This window comes from Oncorhynchus tshawytscha, linkage group LG08, assembly GCF_018296145.1.
Source record: "Oncorhynchus tshawytscha isolate Ot180627B linkage group LG08, Otsh_v2.0, whole genome shotgun sequence".
Taxonomy (NCBI): domain Eukaryota; kingdom Metazoa; phylum Chordata; class Actinopteri; order Salmoniformes; family Salmonidae; genus Oncorhynchus; species Oncorhynchus tshawytscha.
Window position 1 is genome coordinate 57,900,928 of NC_056436.1, and position 22,988 is coordinate 57,923,915.

General features: G+C 47.5%; 1 protein-coding gene across 1 annotated transcript; it reads left to right on the plus strand.

The window, feature by feature from the left end:
- Positions 1-489: 489 nt before the first annotated feature.
- LOC112256244 (neuronal acetylcholine receptor subunit beta-2-like) lies at positions 490-21,454 on the plus strand. The gene is made up of 5 exons (XM_042325689.1): positions 490-1,053; positions 12,232-12,377; positions 12,537-12,691; positions 19,716-20,724; positions 20,958-21,454. Exons 1-5 carry the CDS (start codon positions 1,002-1,004, stop codon positions 21,111-21,113), a joined length of 1,518 nt encoding a protein of 505 aa, XP_042181623.1. The 5' UTR covers positions 490-1,001; the 3' UTR covers positions 21,114-21,454.
- The last annotated feature ends 1,534 nt before the right edge of the window (positions 21,455-22,988 follow it).

Here is a 22,988-nt window from a genome sequence, read left to right on the forward strand (position 1 = left end):
CCAAAGCCCTGCCCCTTGACGCACTCATTCGCCGGGTCTAATATGTTTAATGCAGGTAACGTTGATATCGGGCATCATGGTGCCCACATAGTTATTCTGCATGGGCTATCAATCTCGCTCTATTTACATCTTTAGGGGCAACTTTTTGTCTCTGTCATGATCATGCGTTATGGTGATGACTGCTTGGAAGCCTGAAAAGAAAAAGTTGTTATTTTATTTGTCAGATTAAAAGCCGTATTTTGTGTTATTGGAGTGGCGCCCCATGGAGAAGGGGTTTCATTTAAACCAACATTTGTTTTTCCAACGATTAATCCCCCTTCAATTAAAATAAGTAAATGCAGCCTATGTCTGAAAGGCTTTCCCGAACGACCGCCTCGGGGATCTCTACTGTAATTGCTTCATGTTTGTTGTCACAAATGTCAACCGTGTAGATCAAAACTGAGCGATATATGGAGACCGGAACCTATCGCCGCCCGTCGGAGAGCGCACCAGGCGGGCAGGGCAAAGTGAGGACGACCCCTTTAATCATTCATCTACAGGACCACCCTATCTCCAGTAACTGGTCATTCATCTCCATAGCCGCCATATTTCAGGGAAAATCAGGGAAAATAACGTTTCAATACGTTTCAATACTTCAAACTAGGGAAACCTTTTCTGCGCCCCCGGTTTGCTGTGCGCTCACAGTTCCTGGTGGGGTCGGACGCATAGCCCCACTCAGACGCGTTGTGACAGAAACAAGCCTTCGCATCTGGGAAGAGTGAACAATCTTCTCCTCGCCTCGTAACGAGATTTGAAACCTCTCCCTTTATCAAACCAACGGACATCGTCGGATACCAACGACTTATAATGACACTTTAAGTCACCCTCTTACCGCGCGCTGGTGTGTGCTGTCTCTGGTATTATTTTTCATTTTCACACTGAGGGCGAAAAGGGGGGAAACAGATAACTCGTACATCTCCAAGTTTTCGGGTTGTCGGTCGCAGTGGAGGGAGCGAGAGGCGATGGCAGACCCGGTGACAGCAGCGCTCGCTCTCCTGGTTCTCACCTTGGCAAGTGAGTAATCTCTCCAAATCTACTCGGCCCTGTGCGGGACCGGGACCCCCAGGGTACCCTGGGTTTACTTAGACTGGACCATAACTATAGCTTACCGTGGCTCTTCATATTGTGATTCGGCCGCGACACATCCTGCATATCCATGGTTCTTACAGGATGGGGGCAGCCTATTTTTAACGATTCTAATTATTAATAATTTGGTTTGAATATCAAGACATAAAAAGTCAATGACAAATATTCGAATTCCTGTCTGGATAGCACCTAGGCTATGCGTAACGGGGGTTAATGTTAATAGTTGTTTCTATGAGAGGCTAGCCTACTGTTGTAAATTTTGATGATGTTCAAATTATTTCCCTGCTTTGATAACATTATATATTTTTCAACGGACGGACCAGGGGGGGGACGTATTGCAGGTATTCGGTGCGTCAGATTGTGTTTAGACACGTGATTTTAACGGCTCCGTTAACTAACGTGCTCGCTTTTTACACAACATACACGCTGGCTGTTATGCACTACGCAGCAATGTGTGACATACACACACAGGCCCAGAGAGAGGTCTCCGAATTTCACACACAGTATTCATCTTTATTAGGCTTGAAGCTAAAAGGCCTAAGGTTTAAATCTTTTGGCCGAATTGTAGAAATGATCAAACTGACTCATCATAACACTTCTTTGAAATCTTTTGACAATATAGGCATTTTATGACAGCCATTTAAATGTTGTGTCTAACTGAACACACACAATGCCAAATAAACCTGCTTGATTAGGCTTTTATGATTTCATAATGGCTAATTGTGCTTAATGGTTCACTGCTGATGATAATTAGGACATCAAGGTGCCTTTCCACCCTTGATTTGGAATATATACGTTTTACTCAAACTCAAAGAGGAATTAAAATACGTTCCTTTGACTTACCTCTACATTGTAGATATGTCGGTGCGTCACATCTTTAATAGTATGCTAATGCAGTCCATGGTGCTGAATTTCTGCCCCTTTTACCAACGCTATCCAAGGTGCTGAATACGGGCTCTTTTAAGGACGCTGTCCAAGGTGCTGAATAAGGACCACTTTTACAGACGCTGTCCAAGGTGCTGAATTAGGATAGGCCTACGTTTCAGTTTAGTCATGCTATTCAACTCAGTCTACTCTAAGCTGTTGGTGAACACTGGGGCTGTTGGAAAATACTGTTTCACTCCAAAAGCACAAGTCTCCCAAGATTAGATACTTGGATTCTCAGATAGGCCTAATGAGTGGTCACCCTGTGAATGTTTTCTCAACTTCCCTTATCTTCCTCCTGAGGACATGTAGTAAGCACCTGCAGACTGGATGCTCAGCCTGTTCTCCGAGAGCTGTCTCGGGAGACAACATAGCGTGACTGTGTCACTGTCACCTCTTGTTTCACTCTGTCTGGAAACCACTCAATCTGGCAACCGCCTCTGTAGAGTTTAGCTTCGTGCTCTCACTGTCTTGCACTCTCTCTCTCTCTCTCTTTTTTGGAGGGGGGAGGGGAGTGCCTGTAAAGTTTGGAGGGTTGTAAAGATTAGTCTCTTTTACTCACTATCTTTCTGTCTGGCTGCAACTCTCTCGTTCACATACTCTTTTCTTTTCATCTGTCTGTCTCTACCTCCATCCTCTCTCTCTCTCTCTCTCCCCTCTCTCTCTCTCTCTCTCTCTCTCTCTCTCTCTCTCTCTCTCTCTCCCTCCCTCCCTCCCTCCCCCTCCCCCTCCCTCCCTCCCTCCCTCCCTCCCTCCTCCTCCTCTACCCCTCTCTCCCCCAGTAGCAGCTGCATGCTGTAGTGGTAGCCTATAGTGCGGGTGTGCTAACGCGTGCTAAAGCTAACTCTGATTAGATCTCTTGTTTGTTCACTGGTTCTCAATGCCCAGGAGTGCAGGAGAGGGAATCACACGCTAGCAGTCTTTAGCTTAATGCACGCATGCACACCCACCCCAAAGAATAGAGTACTTCCCTGGTTAATCAGGTGACCATTTTCAGAGAGCAGAAAAACATACGATAGAAGGAGAGAGAGAGAAATCGGAGAACGAGAGAGCGAGGAAGAGAGTAAAAGAAAGAGAAAGAGAGAGAGAAGTAGAGTGGTCTCTTATGTAGATGACGTTCTGTGAGAGCCAGCAGCAGGAGTTGCATCAGTTGGTTTTAGAGACCAGGCTCTACTCCCGCTCCTTCCCATGGCCACATTAGTTGATGTGAGAATGACAGACAGGGAAAGGAGAACAGAAGAAAACCACTCTCCCTCACCTGCCTTTGTTCCGCTCAACCTGCACTTGTAACCTGTTACTGTCGCTGGAAACGAGAGTGGAGAGCGGAGCAGAGGGGGACAAAGAAAGAGAGGAGAGGAAGAGCAAGGGAAGAGAGGAGGGGGAGGAGAGAGGAGAGCAAGGGAAGGGAGGAGGGGGAGGAGAGAGGAGCAAGGGAAGAGAGGAGGGGGAGGAGAGAGGAGAGCAAGGGAAGAGAGGAGGGGGAGGAGAGAGGAGCAAGGAAAGAGAGGAGGGGGAGGAGAGAGGAGCAAGGGAAGAGAGGAGGGGGAGGAGAGAGGAGAGCAAGGGAAGAGAGGGGGAGGAGAGAGGAGCAAGGGAAGAGAGGAGGGGGAGGAGAGAGGAGCAAGGGAAGAGAGGAGGGGGAGGAGAGAGGAGAGCAAGGGAAGAGAGGAGATGGGAGGAGGAAAAACAGGGCCGTGCACAGACCATTCAGGGGGCAGGTGCTCAAAATGAAAAAAGGGCACCTCTCGGCACCCCCCATTTATTTTTTACCGATTGTGACTTGTTTTAAATGCTTTTAAACCATATAATATGAATCATCTTCTAACTGGTATACGTCTGGATAGTGGCTTGTGTGGATCATGTCGTAGTTTAAAGATAACAGTACTGCCACAGCAGCATACCATTTAATCAACACTTGATAACACTTGATTTACATCATCATATACAGTGCCTTGCGAAAGTATTCGGCCCCCTTGAACTTTGCGACCTTTTGCCACATTTCAGGCTTCAAACATAAAGATATAAAACTGTATTTTTTTGTGAAGAATCAACAACAAGTGGGACACAATCATGAAGTGGAACAACATTTATTGGATATTTCAAACTTTTTTAACAAATCAAAAACTGAAAAATTGGGCGTGCAAAATTATTCAGCCCCTTTACTTTCAGTGCAGCAAACTCTCTCCAGAAGTTCAGTGAGGATCTCTGAATGATCCAATGTTGACCTAAATGACTATTGATGATAAATACAATCCACCTGTGTGTAATCAAGTCTCCGTATAAATGCACCTGCACTGTGATAGTCTCAGAGGTCCGTTAAAAGCGCAGAGAGCATCATGAAGAACAAGGAACACACCAGGCAGGTCCGAGATACTGTTGTGAAGAAGTTTAAAGCCGGATTTGGATACAAAAAGATTTCTCAAGCTTTAAACATCCCAAGGAGCACTGTGCAAGCGATAATATTGAAATGGAAGGAGTATCAGACCACTGCAAATCTACCAAGACCTGGCCGTCCCTCTAAACTTTCAGCTCATACAAGGAGAAGACTGATCAGAGATGCAGCCAAGAGGCCCATGATCACTCTGGATGAACTGCAGAGATCTACAGCTGAGGTGGGAGACTCTGTCCATAGGACAACAATCAGTCGTATATTGCACAAATCTGGCCTTTATGGAAGAGTGGCAAGAAGAAAGCCATTTCTTAAAGATATCCATAAAAAGTGTTGTTTAAAGTTTGCCACAAGCCACCTGGGAGACACACCAAACATGTGGAAGAAGGTGCTCTGGTCAGATGAAACCAAAATTGAACTTTTTGGCAACAATGCAAAATGTTATGTTTGGCGTAAAAAGCAACACAGCTCATCACCCTGAACACACCATCCCCACTGTCAAACATGGTGGTGGCAGCATCATGGTTTGGGCCTGCTTTTCTTCAGCAGGGACAGGGAAGATGGTTCAAATTGATGGGAAGATGGATGGAGCCAAATACAGGACCATTCTGGAAGAAAACCTGATGGAGTCTGCAAAAGACCTGAGACTGGGACGGAGATTTGTCTTCCAACAAGACAATGATCCAAAACATAAAGCAAAATCTACAATGGAATGGTTCAAAAATAAACATATCCAGGTGTTAGAATGGCCAAGTCAAAGTCCAGACCTGAATCCAATCGAGAATCTGTGGAAAGAACTGAAAACTGCTGTTCACAAATGCTCTCCATCCAACCTCACTGAGCTCGAGCTGTTTTGCAAGGAGGAATGGGAAAAAATTTCAGTCTCTCGATATGCAAAACTGATAGAGACATACCCCAAGCAACTTACAGCTGTAATCGCAACAAAAGGTGGCGCTACAAAGTATTAACTTAAGGGGGCTGAATAATTTTGCACGCCCAATTCTTCCGTTTTTGATTTGTTAAAAAAGTTTGAAATATCCAATAAATGTCGTTCCACTTCATGATTGTGTCCCACTTGTTGTTGATTCTTCACAAAAAAATACAGTTTTATATCTTTATGTTTGAAGCCTGAAATGTGGCAAAAGGTCGCAAAGTTCAAGGGGGCCGAATACTTTCGCAAGGCACTGTATATTCAGACTGGTTGGCTGATAGCCTGCGGTTAGCTAGAGTCTAGACTAGCTGTGTTTCTGCTGCCCTGACACACATGTGAAACCCCCGACAGGAAGGGATGGAGCTGGGTTGGAGGGTCGCAGATGCAGCCTCTCCTCTCTATGTCACTCTGCATCTCTCTCTGATGCGCGTATCAGCCAAGCAGACCCAATATTGATGATGGAAATCAAGTGTTATTCTGCTGTGGCAATACTGTTGATATTTGAACTAGGTAGCCTGCTACACACACTGGACCAGTGAACGCAACTTAAGCCATGCATGTTTGGAAACTGGGCTCGCGCAATCTCTGTACAGGGCATACTGGGGAAAAGGCACAACCGGGCGCATGCAATCTCTGTACAGGGCATACTGGGGAAAAGGCACAACCGGGCGCATGCTATCTCTGTACAGGGCATACTGGGGAAAAGGCACAACCGGGCGCATGCAATCTCTGTACAGGGCATACCAACGGAGAGGACTGGGCGGGTTGTGGCGAACTTGACGACGTCACAAAGACTTGTGTCTGTGCACGTGCCTGAGGGCAATGGAAGAGAGGAGGGGAGTTGGGGGAGGAGAGCAGGCTGGAGGAGGGCTGATGTGAAGAAGTGCGGCAGGGTGTTCCGTGAGGGTGTAGTTATTCGCAGCGTGGGAGTGTAATGTTGCCTGTCAGCTGGAACACAAGTGCCCCTGAGACTGGGAGCAGAGCACGCACACACACACACACACACACACACACACACACACACACACACACACACACACACACACACACACACACACACACACACACACACACACACACACACACACACACACACACACCACCAGCAACAACAAGAGTTCAAACACGGCCTGCACAGTTACAACAATGATCATGGTCAGCACAATTACCACCATTACAAGATTCACAGTCAGAGCAGCCAAAACACAAGGTTAACCGAAACAGGCCACCATAGGCAGCTACAGATATAGTATCTTATAAATCATAACCAGAGTCTCATACTGAATATACTGTATATAGCTGAATTCTGGTAGATGTAGGTGTAGGGTAGAGGCAGACACAGTGGAAGGGAAGGCTGAAGTGGTTGACCCTGACAAGGCAATATCACCACCATGGGTCATTAAATCATTTACACACTGGATACTTCTTCTGCCCATGAAGAAACTGATTATGCGGGAGATGGTGTCTTTTCCCACATTAAACCAAAATATCTTACTTTGATCATTTGTCTGAAGTATAACCAAGGTGTGTTTGTATGTTTGTGCCTTGCGGAAGAGACTGTTGTTGTTTTGCCCGGTAGGAAATAAAAGAGTCATAGTAAAAGATTTGAGTTTCAGGCTTTCTGCATGTGAGATGATGCTGTTTTTATTTGAGTACAGATGAATTATTGAAGCAGCTAGAGTGCAGCAAGGTGGAGGAGAAGGAGGAGGAAGAGGAGGAGGAGGAGGAGGAGGAGGAGGAGGAGGAGGAGGAGGAGGGGAGGGGGAGGGGGAGGGGGAGGAGCAGGAGGAGGAGGAGAAGAAAGAAGAGCGGGAGGAGGAAGAGGAGTAGGAGGAAGAGGAGGAAGAGGAGGTGGAGGGGGAGGAAGAGGAGGAGGAGGATTATAAGAATCATTTGGGTTAGAGAGCTGTGTGTCCTGTTTAGATGTAGACAGCTGTGTGTCCTGTTTAGATGTAGAGAGCTGTGTGTCCTGTTTAGATGTAGAGAGCTGTGTGTCCTGTTTAGATGTAGAGAGCTGTGTGTCCTGTTTAGATGTAGAGAGCTGTGTGTCCTGTTTAGATGTAGAGAGCTGTGTGTCCTGTTTAGATGTAGAGAGCTGTGTGTCCTGTTTAGATGTAGAGAGCTGTGTGTCCTGTTTCCTGTTTAGATGTAGAGAGCTGTGTGTCCTGTTTAGATGTAGAGAGCTGTGTGTCCTGTTTAGGTTTAAAGTAAAGACCTGTGTGTCCTGTTTAGGTTTAAAGTAAAGACCTGTGTGTCCTGTTTAGGTTTAAAGTAAAGACCTGTGTGTGTGTGTGTAAGAGTCTGAAGTATTTGATGTGTGGTCTGGATGAGAGGTGGGCTGCATCTCAACCTATAGAGCCCTAAAGGCCCTGGTCAACAGTAGTGCACTATATACACTATCCAATGAGGGTTCTTCGGCTGTCCCCATAGGAGAACCCTTTGAACAGCCGTTTTTGATTAACGGTATAACCCTTTTGGTTCCAGGTATTACCCTTTTTGTTTCCTCCCCACAAGGGGTTCTACATGGAACCCAAAAGAGTTCTTACTGGAACAAAAAAGGGTTCTCCTAATGGGGACAGCCAAAATGAGTGTAGGACATAGGGTGCCAGTTTGCTGGTCTCAGTAGGGGGGTGTTCATCAGTAGGTCATCTGAGGTCCCTGACAACCTACTTCACTGCCCGGAGGTCTGCAGTATGGATGTTACTGCCCACCGCTCACTACTCTGAAACGAGAAAAAACTGGTTAGGGGTATGGGGGTATGGGGTGGGGATATGTCTCTATCAGTTTTGCACATCGAGAGACTGACATTTTTTCCCATTCCTCCTTGCAAAACAGCTCGAGCTCAGTGAGGTTGGATGGAGAGCATTTGTGAACAGCAGTTTTCAGTTCTTTCCACAGATTCTCGTTTGGATTCAGGTCTGGACTTTGACTTGGCCATTCTAACACCTGGATATGTTTATTTTTGAACCATTCCATTGTAGATTTTGCTTTATGTTTTGGATCATTGTGTTGTTGGAAGACAAATCTCCGTCCCAGTCTCAGGTCTTTTGCAGACTCCATCAGGTTTTCTTCCAGAATGGTCCTGTATTTGGCTCCATCCATCTTCCCATCAATTTTAACCATCTTCCCTGTCCCTGCTGAAGAACAGCAGGCCCAAACCATGATGCTGCCACCACCATGTTTGACAGCGGGGATGGTGTGTTCAGGGTGATGAGCTGTGTTGCTTTTACGCCAAACATAACGTTTTGCATTGTTGCCAAAAAGTTCAATTTTAGTTTCATCTGACCAGAGCACCTTCTTCCACATGTTTGGTGTGTCTCCCAGGTGGCTTGTGGCAAACTTTAAACAACACTTTTTATGGATATCTTTAAGAAATGGCTTTCTTCTTGCCACTCTTCCATAAAGGCCAGATTTGTGCAATATACGACTGATTGTTGTCCTATGGACAGAGTCTCCCACCTCAGCTGTAGATCTCTGCAGTTCATCCAGAGTGATCATGGGCCTCTTGGCTGCATCTCTGATCAGTCTTCTCCTTGTATGAGCTGAAAGTTTAGAGGGACGGCCAGGTCTTGGTAGATTTGCAGTGGTCTGATACTCCTTCCATTTCAATATTATCGCTTGCACAGTGCTCCTTGGGATGTTTAAAGCTTGGGAAATCTTTTTGTATCCAAATCCGGCTTTAAACTTCTTCACAACAGTATCTCGGACCTGCCTGGTGTGTTCCTTGTTCTTCGTGATGCTCTCTGCACTTTTAACGGACCTCTGAGACTATCACAGTGCAGGTGCATTTATACGGAGACTTGATTACACACAGGTGGATTGTATTTATCATCAATAGTCATTTAGGTCAACATTGGATCATTCAGAGATCCTCACTGAACTTCTGGAGAGAGTTTCAAAGTTCAAGGCACTGTATATATATATAGATCTCTCTCTCTTTCTGTCTCTGTCTAGTTGTCTAATCCTGGCTGATTGTTCATCGACAGTACCACATCTCTCTCAGGATGCATCCTGTGTGTATCAGCATCATGTCAACACCTCTCAGATGCCTCCTCCGCCCCGCCCCGCACTTGTCTTTTTTAAAAACCTCACTATTGCTCACTAGTACTGTGACGTGATTGTTTCAACTAGCTACCTTAAGAAGAATGCACTAACTGCAAGTCACTCTGGATAAGATTGTCTGCTACTGTAAATCACAAACATGTAAACGGTGCCATCATTTGAAGTGCATTACAGGGGTGAGAATAGCCTAATGGAGGGGAACGGGTGAGTGGAACACAGTGAGCTGACGTGAACCATGTGGCTAATCCAGTCAACTGGAGAAAACCATAACCTCAACTCCCCATCCTACTGCAGCCACTGGACTGTGGGGGTTTAGACGGTTTGTGTGTGTGTGTGTGTGTGTGCGTGCGTGTAGGTGGGTGTATCGGACCGTCAGTAAAGACACAGTCACGTCAAAACTGTTTGTCAGATCAGAGACTATATAATGTACACACACATCTCTGGAGGGATGTTGCATATTGCATACTCATTGCAGCGGCAACAGGCGATGAGAACATCCCACGACCCTGCAGTCCAAATTAGAAGGATCTTCGCTCTGTGCAAGATTGAAATCTCACTTCACTAAACACTGCGTGTGTATATGTGTGCGTGTCTGATGTGTGTTTGTGTGTTTTTGTGTACGAGGGTGCGTTTGTGTGTGTGTCCACTAATCAAGCATCCAATTATGCTAATCAAGAGGCAGTTAGTTCAGAAGCCCATGAAACCCTGTGAGTCAGCTGTGGACTGCATCATCTAATGTTGTGGCTCACTGGCTCACTGCTAAATGACAGTCCTCTGTGGAAGGTTTATACATATTCTGTTAGGCTGTGTTATGTAAAGATATGCACAGTGAGGATGATACCAGGGCATTATGAATATGGACTTGGTGATATGAACAAAAATATAAATGCAACATGCAACTATTTCAACGATTTTACTGAGTTACAGTTCATATAAGGAAATCAGTTCATTGAAATAAATTCATTAGGCCCTAATCTATGGATTTCACATGACTGGGCAGGGGTTCAGCCATGGGTGGACCTGGGAGGGCATAGGCCCACCCACTGGGGAGCTAGGCCCTGCCAATCAGAATGATTTTTTCCTCACAAAAGGGCTTTATTTTGTATTTTTTTCTCCTAATTTCGTGGTAGTAGTTACGGTCTTGTCTCATCGCTGCAACTCCCGTACGAGAGGTGAAGGTCAAGAGCCATGCGTCCTCCGAAACACAACCCAACCAAGCCGCACTCCTTCTTGACACAATGCCCATCCAACCCAGAAGCCATCCGCACCAATGTGTTGGAGGAAACACTGTACACCTGGTGACTGTGTCAGTGTGCACTGCGCCCGGTCCGCCACAGGAGTCGCTAGTGCACAATGAGACAAGGATATCCCTGCCGGCCAAACCTTCCCTAACCCGGACACCGCTGGGCCAATTGTGCGCCGCCCCATGGGCCTCCCGGTCGCGGCAGCTGCGACAGAGCCTGGGCTCGAACCCAGAATCTCTGGTGGCACAGCTAGCACTGTGATGCAGTGCCGTAGACAACTGCATCACCCGGGAGGCCGTACAAAAGGGCTTTTATTACACACTGAAATACTCCTCAGTTTCATAATCTGTACTGGTGGCTGGTCTCAGACGATCACGCAGGTGAAGAAGCCGGATGTGGAGGTCCTGGGCTGGCGTGGTTACACATGGTCTGCGGTTGTGAGGTCGGTTGGACGTACTGCCAAATTCTCAAAAATTATGTTGGAGACGGCTCTTGATAGAGAAGCTACATTCAATTCTCTGGCAACAGCTCTGCTGGATATTCCTGCAGTCAGCATTCTAATTGCATGCTCCTTCAAAACTTGAGACATGTTTGGTATTGTGTTGTGTGACAAAACTGCACATTTTAGAGTGGCCTTTTATTGTCCCCAGCACAAGGTGCACCTGTGTAATGATCATGCTGTTTAATCAGCTTCTTGATATGCCACACCTGTCCTGTGGATGGATTATCTTGGAAAAGAAGAAATGCTCACTAACAGGGAAGTAAACAAATTTGTGGGCAACATTTGAGAGAAACAAGCTTTTTGTGTGAATGGAACATTTCTGGAATATTTTATTTCAGCTCATGAAACATGGGACCAACACTTTACATGTTGCGTTTATATTTTAGTTCAGTGTAGTACAAATATCAAGTAGAAGGGTAGTTGTAGAGTGAACTATATAAGAGTTTTTAAAGTTCAATATACACAGTCCATGTCTCAATTGTCTCAAAGCTTAAAAATGCTCCTCCCCTTCATCTACACTGATTGAAGTGGATTTAACAGGTGACATCAATAAGGGATCATAGCTTTCACATGGATTCACCTGGTCAGTCTATGTCATAGAAAGAGCAGGTGTTCCTCGTGTTTTGTCCACTCAGTTTAAATATGTACTATGAGTATGACTATGAACTAGCAGGGTTTGTTTTATAGGGCAAAATGAAACGGTAATAAGTCTTCAGAATGAATTTATAGAGAGGTCATTAGTTCAATATGATGATGTACTATAATGGTGATCTGATGAGTTGTACACAAACCAGTGATGATGACATTAGGCCAGTAGGAATATATACTGTCAATGGTGTTTTGGGGTGCTGCTCTCTATGTATTTGGCTTAGAGTCCACTTGGAAAGTTCACCCGACAGACACAGACTGGGACACTTGAATCACTGAGCATCAAATGTGGGTGTGGCGCAACAACATGGCATGTTGTCTGAATAAAGGTTTATTTTTGCACACCTTATCTGCCAGTTGTTACATTGTTTTTTCTCTCTCTCCCTCTCTGTGTGTGTATGTGTAGCTGCCTTGGGTGCGGAGATAGAGGAGCGACTGGTGACCCACCTGCTGTCTCCAGAGCGCTACAACAAACTGATCAGACCTGCTGTCAACAAGAGCCAACAGGTCACCATCCATATACAGGTGTCCCTAGCCCAGCTCATTAATGTGGTGAGCACGCACACACACATACACACACACACACACACACACACACACACACACACACACACACACACACACACACACACACACACACACACACACACACACACACTCTCTCTCATTCTCTCTCATGCTTTTCTCTCTATGTCTGTGTGTCTGTTACAGAATGAAAGAGAACAGATCATGACCACCAACTGCTGGCTGACTCAGGTATGGAATGACTACAGGTTGGTGTGGGACCCAGAAGAGTATGAGGGCATTAAGAAGGTTCGCCTCCCATCTCAACACATCTGGCTGCCTGACATCGTCCTCTACAACAAGTGAGTGAGCTGTGTGCTATGTGAATAGGATCCATATCCATAGTTCAAACACTATGGGTGTGTTTATGGTCATCTCAAACGATATAATTGCTCAATACAAGTGTTTTTTGGTATTTTATTAGGATCCCCATTAGCTGTTGGGAAAGCAGGAGCTACTCTTCCTGGGGTCCACACAAAACATGAAACATGACATAATACTATCAGGTTTCGGGTATGACCTAGAAACAGGAGACAAAGCACTGTGAGACATGGGTTTAACTCTGGACACACGGAAGTTGGATGGCGGTCTGCTTGTTGTCGATACCTGGAGGTGGTCTTGAGGAGGGTCGGAACGGTGTTGCGGGCGTATTCGACCCACACAAGCTGCTGGCTCCAGGTGGTGGGGTTGGTGGAGACCAGGTAGCGCAGAGTAGTTTCTAGCTCCTGGTTGGCTCACTCCGACTGGCCGTTGGACTGGGGGTGGAACCCGGAGGACAGGCTGGCCGATGATCTAATGATTGTGCAGAATGCCTACCAGAACCGGGATGAGAACTGAGGACCCCGGTCAGAGACCATGTCCACTGGCAGTCCATGGATCCAGACGACATGCTGCACCATGAGCTGGGCCGTCTCTTTGACAGAGGGTAGCTTGGGGAGAGGAATGAAGTGGGCGGCTTTGGAAAACCGATCCACTACGGTAAGGATGGCGGTGTTGCCATCAGACGGGGGGAGACACGTGACAAAGTCCAGGGAGATGTGACACTATGGACGGTGAGGGACAGGCAGATGTTGGAGGACACCAGCCGGAGCTTGCAGAAGAGTCTTGTTCTGTGCACAGACTGTGCAAGCGGCAACAAATGCAGAGACATCAGGAATCATGGGTGGCCACCAAAAGCGTTGTCGCACAAAAGCCAGGGTCCAACGGGAGCATGGGTGGCAGGCAAGGAGCTGAGGAGCGGACCGCATCAGGAACGAACATCCGGTTATCTGGGCCCTCCCTGCGGTTCTGCTGGGAAGGCTGTGCCTCACGAACCTACTTCCCTATTCCCCAGCTGAGTGCCGTCGCCAGGCACGAGGTGGGAAGGATGGTCTCAGGTTCCGGGGTAGTAGCTGTGGGGTTATAGCGGCGTGACAGTGCATCCAGCTTGACATGCTTGGATCCCAGCCAATATGAGAGGGAGAAGTTGAACCGGGTGAACAGTAGGGCCCACCTAGCTTGCCTGGAATTGAGGCACGTGGCGGTGCGATATTCCAGGTTCTTGTGGTCGGTCCACACAATGAAAGGATGTTCCGCCCTCTCCAGCCAGTGCCCCCACTCCTCCAACTCCATCTTCACCGTGAGAAGCTCACGATTCCTCACATTGTAGTTCCTCTCCGTAGTGTTGAGGAGGGGGGAGAAGAAGGCGCAGGGATGTAACTTGAGGTCCAGGGCAGACCGCTGGGACTGGACAGCCGCCACTCCGACATCCAAAGCATCGGCCTCCACAACGAACTGGTGGGAGGGGTCAGGAAGAAACCAAGATGGGTGCAGTGGTGAAGCGGTGTTTGAGATCCCGAAATACCTGGTCAGCAGCTGGGGACCATGTAAACGGAACTTTGGGAGAGGTGAGTGCAGACAGGGGGGAAGCCAGGGTGCTGTAGCCCCAGTTAAGGCGGCAATAAAAGTTGGAGAAGCCCAGGAAACATTGCAGCTGCACTCTGAACGTAGGCTGGGGCCAATCCCCCACCGCTCCCCATCTTCCTGGGATCCATCTGTACACTCCCTGCAGTGATGATGTGACCCAGAAAGGGGATGGTGGAGCAATGGAATTCACACTTCTCTGCTTTTACAAAAAGCTGGTTCTCCAGGAGAAATTGGAGAACCTGTCGGATGTGGAGTACGTGTTCTTGGGTGGAGCAGGAGAAGACGAGGATGTCATCAAGGTAGATGAAGACAAACCGGTTCAGCATGTCATGGAGAACATTATTAACCCGAGCCTGGAACACAGCAGGGGCGTTGGTAAGGCCAACTGGCATGACCAGATACTCGTTGTGGACGCTGGCCGTGTTGAAGGCAGTCTTCCACTCGTCCCCTTCCCGTATTGGCACCAGGTGGTAGGCATTCCGTAGGTCCAGCTTAGAAAACACGGTGGCCCCCTGGAGTGGCTCGAGGGCGAGGAGATGAGAGGTAGCGGGTAGCGGTTCTTCACTGTAATGTCGTTGAGACCTCGGTAGTTGATGCACAGGCGCAGGGTTTTGTCCTTCTTCTCCACAAAGAAGACCCCTTCGCCAGCGGGGGAGGCAGAAGGACGGATGAACCCAGCAACTTGGGAGTCCTCAATGTAGGTCTCCATAGCCTTGGTCTCCGGACCCGACAGAGAGTACAATTGTCCCCGGGGCGGAGTGGTGCCTGGGAGAAGGTCAATCCCACAGTCATATGGTCAGTGCGGCGGTGACCCGGGCCTTACTGAACATCTCCTGGAGGTCCTGGTACTTCGCCGGAATGGCGGAGGGGTCCAGGGAAACTTCCGAGCCCCCAGGAAGAAGTCCCTGGGCAGGCTGCACTGACTTCAGGCAATGGGCGTGGCAGAACGGGCTCCAGCCCATGATGGCACCGGCAGACCAGTCAATGGTGGGATTGTATCGCTGGAGCCAGGAGAATCCCAATTCCACAGGAACCTGAGGAGACTTAATGAGCAGGAACTGGATCGTCTCGCTGTGGTTCCCTAAAAAAGGCGTAGGTTGATAGGGATGGTATTGTGGGTGACCCGGCCTATAGAGCACCTGTCCAGTGCTCTAAAGTCCATGGGATTGGAGAGTGGCTGAGTGGGGATATCCAGCTCGGAAGCCAGGGTAGCATCCATAAAGCTCTCATCGGCCCCAGAGTCGATGAGTACCTGAAGAGATTTCGACTGGTTCCAACAACAGCAACATGGCATGAAAAGGGATGCGAGTAAGGGGAGAGGAAAAGTTCTCCGTATGGCCCACCAGAGTACTCGCTCCTACCGGTGAGCCTGGTCTTTTAGTGGACAGGTGGAGATGAAATGTCGCTCAGTACAGTCAGCTCTTAGTGTGAAACTTTTCTAGCCATTCAGCTGGACACAGCCTTGGGTACTCTCGGCAACGGAGCTGTCGGGGACTTCCGGGTATACCTCGGAGTTGAGGTGGAATCCTTGGACGAGCGAGTGAAATCGAATCTCCTCTCTTTCCTTCGTTCCCATAGTCGCCCATCGATCCAAATGGAAAAGGTGATGAGCGAGTCGAGATCCGTCGGTAGTTCCCTGGCTGCAAGCTCGTCCTTTACTTCCACCGATACTCCACGTAGGAACATGTAGAATAGCGCTTCTGGGTTCCAAGCACTCTCAGCTGCCAACATGCGGAAATCCACTACGTAGTCTGCCACACTATGGGAGTCTTGACGTAGCTGGAGCAGCTTGCGAGCAGCCTATCTCCCGGACAATGGAAAATCAAACACCTTCCGAACCTCCTCCACAAACTCCTCCAGACTGAGGCAGATGGCGGATTGTTGCTCCCATACTGCCGTGGCCCACGCGATTGCCCTCCCGGACATCAGCGTTATGATGTACGTTATCCTTGAGTGGTCTGAGGGGAACGAAGAGGGCTGCAGCTCAAAAATGAGGGAGCACTGGAAGAGAAAATCCTGGCAGGTTCTGTAATCCCCAGCGTAGCGTACCGGAGGAGGTAAGCGGGATTCTCGGGACACTGGGGTAGGCTGGGAGATCACAACCGACAACCCACGGAATTGCTCCAGCAATGTGTTAAACGCTCGGTCATTTTGTTTGGCCAAGGTCTGGAACCCTTCCATGAGACCACGAAGCAGCTCCTCGTGCCTTCCAATGGTGGCTCCTTGGGAGGAGAGGGCGTTGCGGAGCTGTTCCGAGTGTGCTGGGTCCGTCAGGGCCAGTTCGTACTATCAGGTTTCAGGTATGACCCAAATGCAGACAGTGTTGAAGAAACAAACATTTATTTCTAGTACAGGGACAGGCAAAAGACATGTCAAAGGCAGGCAGAGGTCAGTAATGTGCAAAAGGTCCAGAATGGCATGCAGTCTCAGGGTCAGGGCAGGCAGGGGTCAATAATCCAGTGAGGTGGGGCAAGGTATAGAACGGCAGGCAGGTTCAGGGTCCGGGCAGGCAGGACGGTCAAAACCGGGAAGGACTAGAAAACAGGCGCAAGAACAGACAGGAGCAGGGGACCAAACGCTGGTAGGTTTCACGAAACAAAATGAACTGGCAACAGACAAACAGAGAACACAGGTATAAATACACAGGGGATAATGGGGAAGATGGGCGACACCTGGAGGGCGGTGGAGACAAGCACAAAGACAGGTGAAACAGATCAGGGTGTGACAAATACAGAACGTTAATAGACAAGGACAGCTCAAGGACAGAACTACATCCATTTGAAAAAGGCACACGTAGCCTACATATAAATACATAGGCACAAACTATCTAGCAATCATTGAAGTGATGTCGTCCCTGAATAATCTCCTCCTACTTGTCACTTGCCATCAGGATAATGAGTGAAAGGAAAAGCTTGGTAACACCTTGATTGAAGTGTGGGCTTATAGTCCCATCATGAGAAAGGTGGAGGTGGTAATAGCAGCAGCTAAGCAGCAGCTAAGATGTGCTTACTATACCAGTTTGAAGGGCGGGAACAGGAGACAGATATGAGGGCTTAGAGAGAGGGGACATATGTGCACTGTGAAATCTATACAGAGGAGATTTGGATTATGAAATGCCTGTGTGATGAGTGTGATCACGGGCCAGGTCAGGTGGTTTGGGTATAGAGCTACAGTTGTTTGGGTGTAGAGCTATAGTTATTTGGGTGTAGAGATAGTTGTTTGGGTGTAGCGCTACAGTTGTTTGGGTATAGAGCTACAGTTGTTTGGGTGTAGAGCTACAGTTGTTTGGGTGTAGAGCTATAGTTGTTTGGGTATAGAGCTACAGTTGTTTGGGTATAGAGCTACAGTTGTTTGGGTGTAGAGCTATAGTTGTTTGGGTGTAGAGCTATAGTTGTTTGGGTATAGAGCTATAGTTGTTTGGGTATAGAGCTATAGTTGTTTGGGTGTAGTGCTATAGTTGTTTGGGTGTAGAGCTAGTTGTTTGGGTGTAGAGCTATAGTTATTTGGGTGTAGAGCTATTGTTGTTTGGGTGTAGAGATAGTTGTTTTAGTATAGAGCTATAGTTGTTTAGGTATAGAGATATATATTTGTAGATCTATAGTTGTTTAGGTAAAGAGCTATATTTGTTTTTTGGGTATAGAGCTGTAGTTTTTTGGATAAAGCGTTATAGTTGTTTATGTATCTAGCTAGTTTTTTGGGAATAGAGCTATAGTTGTTTGTGTATAGAGCTTGTTATTTGGGCATAGAGCTATAGTTGTTTGGGTATAGAGCTATAGTTGTTTGTGTACAGAGCTATAGTTATTTGAGTGTAGCGCTGTAGTTGTTTGGGTATAGAGCTGTAGTTTTTTGGATAAAGCGTTATAGTTGTTTGTGTATCTAGCTAGTTTTTTGGGAATAGAGCTATAGTTGTTTGTGTATAGAGCTTGTTATTTGGGCATAGAGCTATAGTTGTTTTCATATAGAGCTTTGTGAGTAGAGCTATAGTTGTTTGGGTATAGCTATATTTAAAAAAAAAATGAAATACCCGTTACTTTTCACAGTAAGTTGACTGAGGACATGTTCTCATTTACAGCAACAACCTGGGGAATAGTTACAGGGGAGAGGAGGGGATGAATGAGCCAATTGATTCTTAGGTGACCAGATTGGGAATTTAGCCAGGACATCAGGGTTAACACCCCTACTCTTACGATAAGTGCCATGGGATCTTTTAATGACCTCAGAGAGTCAGAACACCCATTTAACATCCCATCCAAAAGACAGCACCCTACACAGGGCAGTGTCCCCAATCACTGCCCTGGGGCATTTTGTAGACCAGAGGAAAGAGCACCTCCCTCTGGCCCTCCAACACCACTTCCAGCAGCATCTGGTCTCCCATCCAGGGACTGACCAGAACCAACCCTGCTTAATTTCAGAAGCAAACCAGCAGTGGTATGCAGGGTGGTATACTGCTGGCTAAAAAGTTGTTAGTTGTTTGGGTATAGAGCTATAGTTGTTTGTGTATAGAGCTATAGTTGTTTGAGTAGAGAGCTATAGTTGTTTTGGTATAGAGCTATAGTTGTTTGTATATAGAGCTATATAGAGACTTTTACGCAGCTGCATATTTAGAACACGCGGAGACTATAGAGGAGTATCGGGTTTGTGTGTGTGTGTGTGTGTGTGTTGTTAGGAGCAGAGCAGTGTGATGGCTGGATTCCTCCTGACCTGCTCTATAATTGACAACACTTTAATGTATAATGCAACACCTGCAGCCTGGTGAGAATCTAAAATCGAAACCTCCACAGATTCAGGCCTGTCCTGTGACAGGGGGTGTGTCTGACGCAGTGCCCCCCCCTGTCCCTGCCTCTGTCCCTTGTCCCCAAGCACAACAACCCAAATGCCTAGTCGACAACACCACTTAACATCTCTCTCTCTCTCTTCCTGTGTGTGTCTTAATCTAACGCTGGCATCCACCCTCCCGTTGTCTCTCAACTTTGTGTTCCTTTGCCTTTTTGAGTGGTCTGTGTTATAGTGGGTACTGTTTACGTGTCTTTCATCGTGTGTGTTGAACGGACGACTTCTACGCATGTATCTGTGCGGTGTCTCTGACCCCTCTCCTCTCTCTCTCCCCGTGCTCTCCTGTCTTGTAAACGCTAATAGGAACTACCAGGTCTCATTTCACATTGACACTTTAGTCATTTAGCAGACTCTCGCATCCAGAGTGACTTACGGTTGGTGCGTTCATCTTAAGATAGCTATGTGGGACAACCGCATAGAAAGTACATTTTTCCTCAATAACGTAGCTGTCAGTAGAGTCAGAGCTAGGAGAGGAGGTGGGGGGGGGTCAAGTGCAAGTTAAGTGTATTTAAAAAAAAAGTATCCTTCTAATATGTGTCTGTGTACATGTGCTGCTTCTGACTCCTTTCTGTCTTGTCTTCATCTCAGTGCGGATGGGAACTACGAGGTGTCATTCTACTCCAACGCATTGGTCTCCAACAATGGAGAGGTGTACTGGCTGCCCCCCGCCATCTACAAGTCAGCCTGCAAGATCGAGGTCCGCGACTTCCCCTTCGACCAGCAGAACTGCACGCTCAAGTTCCGGTCCTGGACCTACGACCACACGGAGATCGACCTGATCCTGCTCAGCGACTTCGCCAGCCGCGACGACTTCAAGCCCAGCGGCGAGTGGGACATCGTGTCTCTGCCGGGACGCAAGAACGAAGACCCCTCTGACATCACCTACCTGGACATCACCTATGACTTCATCATCAAGCGCAAGCCACTGTTCTACACCATCAACCTCATCATCCCCTGTGTGCTGATCACCTCTCTGGCCATCCTGGTGTTCTACCTGCCGTCTGACTGTGGAGAGAAGATGACTCTCTGTATCTCGGTCCTCCTGGCCCTCACTGTGTTCCTGCTGCTGATCTCCAAGATCGTTCCGCCTACGTCCCTGGCTGTCCCTCTCATAGGGAAGTATCTGATGTTTGCCATGGTGCTGGTCACCTTCTCCATCGTCACCAGTGTGTGTGTGCTCAACGTGCACCACCGCACGCCCTCCACACACACCATGCCCCGCTGGGTTAAACGCCTCTTCCTGCACCGCCTCCCCTCCTTCCTGTTCATGCGTCGGCCGGGCAGCTCCAACATCCGGGAGAGGTTCCGCCAGAAGCACCAGCGGCGTTCCTACTCCGACCTGAAGCTGCGAGACGGGGCGGTGGCGGTGGCCGCGGGGGGGATGGGGGTGGCAGGGGGGTCTGGGATGGGCAGCGCTGACTCCTTCTATGTGAACGAGGAGTCGGCCAAGCGGTACGGCTGGAAGATCAGTGACCTGTCAGAGAATACAGAGTTCAGGAAGAGGATGACGGTGAAGTGTCACGCAGATGTGGAGGATGCAGTGGACGGGGTGCGCTACGTCGCCGAGAAGATGAAGATCGAGGATAACGATGAGGGGGTGAGTGTGTGTGTGTGTGTGTGTGTGTGTGTGTGTGTGTGAGGAGCAATAGCCTTGAGATGATATGAGCTGAGGTGACATTTACAGCGGATATAGTACATCACGTTGTATCTCTGACAGTTTGTATGTCTATTCACTCGGAGCCCTTTCAATAGTTTTGACACAATATTGTTGTGCTTCTGTTGTCTTCCAAATCTGAAATCGTGGACCGCTCTTTTTGTTTCCTGCCACAGGTCATCGAGGATTGGAAGTACGTTGCCATGGTGATAGACCGGCTGTTCCTGTGGATATTTGTGTTTGTGTGCATCACCGGGACGTTGGGGCTGTTCATGCAGCCCCTCTTTCAGAGCTACAACACACCCACGGCAGATGACCTGGAGCAGAACTGACCTACGACCTTTGACCTGAAACATGACCCTGACGCCCCCCCAACACCCTCATGGGGAAAAACCACCTCGAGGGAAACAGCTACTTACCAACACCTTGAAACAGAACTGTGTCATTTTGACACACTCACATACTGTACGCACACAGCACACCCGCCCCCACAACACCAACCAACGCCCCTCATCCTCCCTCTTAAAGGGATAGTTCATCCAAATTACAAAATGACACATTGGTTTCCTTACCTTGTAAACAGTCTGTGGACAAGGTATGACAGCAATCAATTATTTGGTTTAGTTTCAATTGGCACTGTTTCTAAATGCTAATAATTTAGCATTTGTAGCACAAATCCCATTCAAGTCATGGTACCGATATTAGGATTTGTGCTACAAATGCTAAAACATTAGCCTTTAGAAACAGTGCCATTGGAATTAAACCAAATCATGGATTGCTGTCATACCTTGTCCATAGACTGTTTACAGGGTAAGGACATCAATATGTCATTTTGTAAATTGAATGAACAATAACATCGTCTATAAAACAAAGCGACCCCACCCCTCATACCGTCATCCCCACATCAGTCCATCCCTCTATCCTCTCCTCCCCCTCTGTCACCCACAGAAGGTCAAAAGGACAGGAACCACTCAGGATAGGACTCTCCTTCTTCCTGTGTATTGATTCTCCTCCACCCTGCTTTGATTCAAATCCTTCCTTTACAACTCGTTCAACTCTTTTCTAGTTCAGCCTGAGTTTAATTCATTCACAACTCATTGGTTGTTGCAACCAGACGGTGTCGGGCCTCGCATGCCGAATAAGGGTATTTTGTTTTTTATTTTCTATCTGTATTTCATTTGATAAGGAGAGGAGACAATATTTTCTGCACTGTTCCTGAATCATTTGCTGAGCCCAAAGATACGCACGCGCGCACACACACACACACACACACACACACACACACACACACACACACACACACACACACACACACACACACGACGAGTCTCTCCGTGTGTCCTCATCCAGCACAGACAGACACACGTACATAACGCTTGCTTTCAAACAGAGACGGAGAGACGCATTTCTTTAGACAGGAACGCCAGCAGGCTTGTTAGCAGGCTTGTTAGTTTGCTGTGAAAGTGGAAGCCTTGACTGTCTCCCCTCACGCTACAATGTGTTGAGTGAGTACTACTGTACAGTATTTGGGACTGTTTTTGGCCCCAGGTGGTCAGTCACTTGGACTTTCAAAGCGATTCATTTCCTTTTAAAGCTGTCCGGTTTATGTTATGTTCAAAATGGTTGTTCTTATGTTTGGAAGGAGGGAGGGACCAATGGAAAGCTAGCTGTAAAGTAAACCCAAAATGATCATACAATTGATGTCCCTCAGGTTTGCATCTCTTAAAGGTACAGTACGCTGGTTTTGTCAAAGCAGTGTTCAATCGCACAATGGTTGCCAGGGAACCAGCAGCAATATGTACAGTATTTTATACACAGATACCCCATAAACAAACCGGTCAAACTGAACAGCGTTTGGCTCTGCACTTGCAATCTTCCAGAGCGGTGTAAACATTGATTTGTATTTTTCAGAAATCTTTTACCCAAGTCTGTGAAACTCTTTGTTGTCACGGTCATACAGTATGCCCACTCTGTCACTGCTAGCCAATGGAAGGCGTACTTTACACATTTCAAGTTAAGCGCAAGTTTCGTTCTCATTTCATGTATTTATTTTCATCAGTGAAAAGAAGGGGTATTTTCATTCCCACTGGCCAGTTATGTGACCTGTTTCGCTTAATTACAGGAAGTGACGATGCTGATGTCATGTCAAAGGGATCAATAAAAGGAAATAACGGGACGAGATTCTGGGATGTGGTTCTGTGTGGCTC

Bases quoted from the DNA above. Each gene is read 5' to 3' on its own strand.
- LOC112256244 (XM_042325689.1), top strand. From the start codon at position 1,002: ATGGCAGACCCGGTGACAGCAGCGCTCGCTCTCCTGGTTCTCACCTTG. The intron at 1,054-12,231 runs GTGAGTAATCTC...GTGTATGTGTAG, and splicing joins CCTGGTTCTCACCTTGGCAA to CTGCCTTGGGTGCGGAGATA. The intron at 20,725-20,957 runs GTGAGTGTGTGT...TTCCTGCCACAG, and splicing joins TCGAGGATAACGATGAGGGG to GTCATCGAGGATTGGAAGTA.